The 5,000-nt window shown below is 45.4% G+C and overlaps 1 protein-coding gene across 1 annotated transcript in view; it reads left to right on the top strand.

Moving 5' to 3' along the window:
- LOC133976931 (calpain-2 catalytic subunit-like) overlaps positions 1–2,076 on the top strand; it is a 10,770-nt gene extending 8,694 nt beyond the window's left edge. The window contains exons 14-16 of the mRNA XM_062415069.1: positions 516–632; positions 1,857–1,915; positions 1,990–2,076. Coding sequence (XP_062271053.1) covers positions 516–632; positions 1,857–1,915; positions 1,990–2,013 — 200 coding nt within the window. The 3' untranslated portion in view covers positions 2,014–2,076. The remainder of the gene's footprint in view (positions 1–515; positions 633–1,856; positions 1,916–1,989) is intronic.
- The last annotated feature ends 2,924 nt before the right edge of the window (positions 2,077–5,000 follow it).

Raw genomic sequence — 5,000 nt, 5'->3', positions numbered from 1 at the left:
GCAGCGCCTCCTGCTGGTTGGCTGTAGACCTGCAGCGCCTCCTGCTGGTTGGTTGTAGACCTGCAGCGCCTCCTGCTGGTTGGTTGTAGACCTGCAGCGCCTCCTGCTGGTTGGCTGTAGACATGCAGCGCCTCCTGCTGGTTGGCTGCAGCGCCTCCTGCTGGTTGGCTGCAGCGCCTCCTGCTGGTTGGTTGTAGACCTGCAGCGCCTCCTGCTGGTTGGCTGCAGCGCCTCCTGCTGGTTAGCTGTAGACCTGCAGCGCCTCCTGCTGGTTGGCTGCAGCGCCTCCTGCTGGTTGGCTGTAGACATGCAGCGCCTCCTGCTGGTTGGCTGTAGACATGCAGCGCCTCCTGCTGGTTGGCTGTAGACATGCAGCGCCTCCTGCTGGTTGGCTGTAGACATGCAGCGCCTCCTGCTGGTTGGCTGCAGCGCCTCCTGCTGGTTGGCTGCAGCGCCTCCTGCTGGTTGGCTGCAGCGCCTCCTGCTGGTTGGCTGCAGTATTTGTGTGTTTTCAGGGTTCCAGGTGAACAGCTCGGTTCTGCAGGAGATCGTGGGTCGATACTCTGACAGCAGTTACGCCGTCGACTTCGACTGTTTCATCGGCTGCTTGATCCGGCTGGAGATGCTGTTCAGTGAGTCTCTCAGTTAACCCTAACCCCCCCTCCTCTGACCCCCCCTCCTCTGACCCCCCCTCCTCTAACCCCCCCTCCTCTGACCCCCCCTCCTCTGACCCCCCCTCCTCTAACCCCCCCCAACCCTAACCCCCCCTCCTCTGACCCCCCCCCAAACCCTAACCCAAACCCCCCCTCCTCTAACCCCCCCCAACCCTAACCCTAACCCCCCCTCCTCTGACCCCCCCCAAACCCTAACCCAAACCCCCCCTCCTCTAACCCCCCCCAACCCTAACCCTAACCCCCCCTCCTCTGACCCCCCCAACCCTAACCCTAACCCCCCCTCCTCTGACCCCCCCTCCTCTGACCCAACCCTAACCCAAACACCCCCCTCCTCTAACCCCCCCCAACCCTAACCCTAACCCCCCCTCCTCTGACCCCCCCCAACCCTAACCCTAACCCCCCCTCCTCTGACCCCCCCCAACCCTAACCCTAACCCCCCCTTCCTCTGAACTCTGTTGTTTATTGATGTTTATTATTGATCATGTATTGATTATTGATCATGTATTGATTATTGATCATGTATTGGTTATTGATCATGTATTGATCATGTATTGATTATTGATCATGTATTGGTTATTGATCATGTATTGATCATGTATTGATCATGTATTGGTTATTGATCATGTATTGATCATGTATTGATTATTGATCATGTATTGATCATGTATTGATCATGTATTGATCATGTATTGGTTATTGATCATGTATTGGTTATTGATCATGTATTGATCATGTATTGATCATGTATTGATCATGTATTGATTATTCATCATGTATTGATTATTGATCATGTATTGATTATTGATCATGTATTGATTATTCATCATGTATTGATCATGTATTGATTATTGATCATGTATTGATCAGGTATTGATTATTGATCATGTATTGATCATGTATTGATTATTGATCATGTATTGATCAGGTATTGATTATTGATCATGTATTGATCATGTATTGATTATTGATCATGTATTGATCAGGTATTGATTATTGATCATGTATTGATCATGTATTGATTATTGATCATGTATTGATCATGTATTGATTATTGATCATGTATTGATCAGGTATTGATTATTGATCATGTATTGATCATGTATTGATTATTGATCATGTATTGGCTCTGCTGTGGTTTCACTTTATTTTCTGCTTTAATAAAGTTTGATTTGTTTTTATTAGAAATGTTTCACACTTTGGATCCGAAGCAGCGCGGGACGATCCAGCTGGACCTGCAGCAGGTAACCTTCATCATCATCATCATCATCATCACCACCATCATCTTCTTCATCTCTCACCTCTCCTCTCTCCGCAGTGGCTCTGCCTCGCCATCAACTGACCGCTGCTCCAGGTGCATGCTGGGAGATTTCAGCAGCTGACTGCTGCTCCAGGTGCATGCTGGGAGATTTCAGCAGCTGACCGCTGCTCCAGGTGCATGCTGGGAGATTTCAGCAGCTGACAGCATAGTTTAAAAATGTTTTCTGATTAAAGTTTAATTAAAAATATTCATCTGATCATCAAATGAACAATAAACTTCATTTATTCACCATCTGTTATTTCCTCTTTAATGTTTTATTCATCTAATTAAAGTCAATAAGAAACATTTAAATGTTTATATTTTACATCATAACTGAAGCTTAAAGTCTCACATATAAAGATATAAAGATATAAAGATATAAAGACTCTACTGCAGGAAAACGTTCAGACTCTGAACTGAAGCACATAAAAAAATCACTGGACATAATCTAGTTTACTGCCACAATTCAGACAGAATATATATAAATATAATATGTATATAATATAAATATAATATGTATATAATATATAATATAAATATAATATGTATATAATATAAATATAGTATATATAATAGCAGTCAGCCAGGGATTAACCCTAACCCTGACCCCTGACCTCTGACCCTACGTCACCCGGGGGGGGGGGGGGGGGGCATCTTACCGGGGCCACGGAGCAAACACACCAAAATAAAACAAACATGTTTTCTATCACTTGGTATTATGACAGTGTATTATATTATATTATATATTATATTATATATTATATATTATTATATTATATATTATATATTATATATTATATATTATATTATATATTATATTATATTATATTATATTATATTATATATTATAGTATATTATATATTATATTATATTATATATTATAGTATATTATATATTATATTATATATTATATTATATTATATTATATTTATATATATATAACATATATAATACATATATAATACATATATAATATATATATAATATATATATATATTATATTATATATTATATTATATTATATTTATATATATATAACATATATAATACATATATAATACATATATAATACATATATAATACATATATAATATATATAATATATATATAATACACCGTCACAGTTATCTACACGTCATGTCTTCTTTTATAAAGTCACTGAGTAATGAGCCTGTTTAACAATGTGAGGAGCAGAAAGTCCAGATGTTTGTTCTGATGAAGGAAAAGTAGCTGCAGGTTGCAGGTTGCAGGTGTAGCTGCAGGTTGCAGGTGTAGCTGCAGGTTGCAGGTTGCAGGTTGCAGGTGTAGCTGCAGGTTGCAGGTGTAGCTGCAGGCTGCAGGTTGCAGGTTGCAGGTGTAGCTGCAGGCTGCAGGCTGCAGGTTGCAGGTGTAGCTGCAGGTTGCAGGTGTAGCTGCAGTACCTCTGCTGGCCGCCAGGGTGAGGGGCAGCAGACGTCATTCAGAGCCCCGCCCATCTACGTCAGGACCTGCCCACTGCGCATGCGCACCCGCTCCAGTCTACGGTACCGCACACCGGAGTCACAACAACCGCCCGCCGCTCACCGTGACCGGCCGTTAGCTCGGTGACTGTCCGCCTGCCAGGAGGCCGGGACCGGGGAAGCTCTGAGAGAGACACCGGAGCCCGAACCCCGGAGGACCGGACAGCAAGAGCCCGGTACCGGAGCCGGGGCCCGGGGCCGGTAGAATGAGCACCGGGGAACCTACATGCTAACAGGCTAACCGTGTCCCGGTGCTGTCGGTATGGATCGGTTAACGGTCACCGCGCTCCAGTCCCGGTAAACCCAAACACAGCTAACAGCTAGCTGCTAGCCGCGGAGCTACCGGGCAGCTGCGGAACATCTGGCCGCAGATAGGATGCTCTTAGAGCCGCCAGCTGCTCCGGAGGATCGGCCTGAGGCTCCCCGCTGCTCCCGCCCCGCAGCTCCCGCAGCAGCTACCGCACCGCCCCGCACAGCGTGCATGTAAACCGGAGCACCGTGCGTGTGTCCCGCAACCATGCAGGCGACTCAGCTGCAGTACGATTTCTTTACCGAGGAGAACGCGCCGAAATGGAAAAACCTGCTCGTGCCCTCACTGGAGAAGGTACCTGTCTGTCTGCTACCTGTCTGTCTGTCTGCTACCTGTCTGTCTGTCTGCTACCTGTCTGTCTGCTACCTGTCTGTCTGTCTGTCTGCTACCTGTCTGTCTGCTACCTGTCTGTCTGTCTGCTACCTGTCTGTCTGTCTGTCTGCTACCTGTCTGTCTGCTACCTGTCTGTCTGCTACCTGTCTGTCTGCTACCTGTCTGTCTGTCTGTCTGTCTGTCTGCTACCTGTCTGTCTGTCTGTCTGTCTGTCTGCTACCTGTCTGTCTGTCTGCTACCTGTCTGTCTGTCTGCTACCTGTCTGTCTGTCTGTCTGCTACCTGTCTGTCTGCTACCTGTCTGTCTGTCTGTCTGCTACCTGTCTGTCTGCTACCTGTCTGTCTGTCTGTCTGCTACCTGTCTGTCTGCTACCTGTCTGTCTGTCTGTCTGTCTGCTACCTGTAGAACGTCAGATTGTAGAACATCAGACTGTAGAACATCAGACTGTAGAACATCAGACTGTAGAACATCAGACTGTAAAACATCAGACTGTAGAACATCAGACTGTAGAACATCAGACTGTAGAACATCAGACTGTAGAACGTCAGACTGTAGAACGTCAGACTGTAGAACATCAGACTGTAGAACATCATACTGAGAACATCAGACTGTAGAACATCAGACTGTGAACATCAGACTGTAGAACATCAGACTGTAGAACATCAGACTGTGAACATCAGACTGTAGAACATCAGACTGTAGAACATCAGACTGTAGAACATCAGACTGTAGAACATCAGACTGTAGAACACCAGACTGTAGAACATCAGACTGTAGAACACCAGACTGTAGAACATCAGACTGTGAACATCAGACTGTAGAACATCAGACTGTAGAACATCAGACTGTAGAACATCAGACTGTAGAACACCAGACTGTAGAACAT

The sequence above is a fragment of the Scomber scombrus genome, unplaced genomic scaffold (assembly GCF_963691925.1).
Source record: "Scomber scombrus unplaced genomic scaffold, fScoSco1.1 SCAFFOLD_330, whole genome shotgun sequence".
In the NCBI taxonomy this organism is placed as follows: Eukaryota; Metazoa; Chordata; class Actinopteri; order Scombriformes; family Scombridae; genus Scomber; species Scomber scombrus.
Note: the sequence above shows the minus strand (reverse complement) of the source record. Positions and strands in the feature narration are given on the sequence as shown.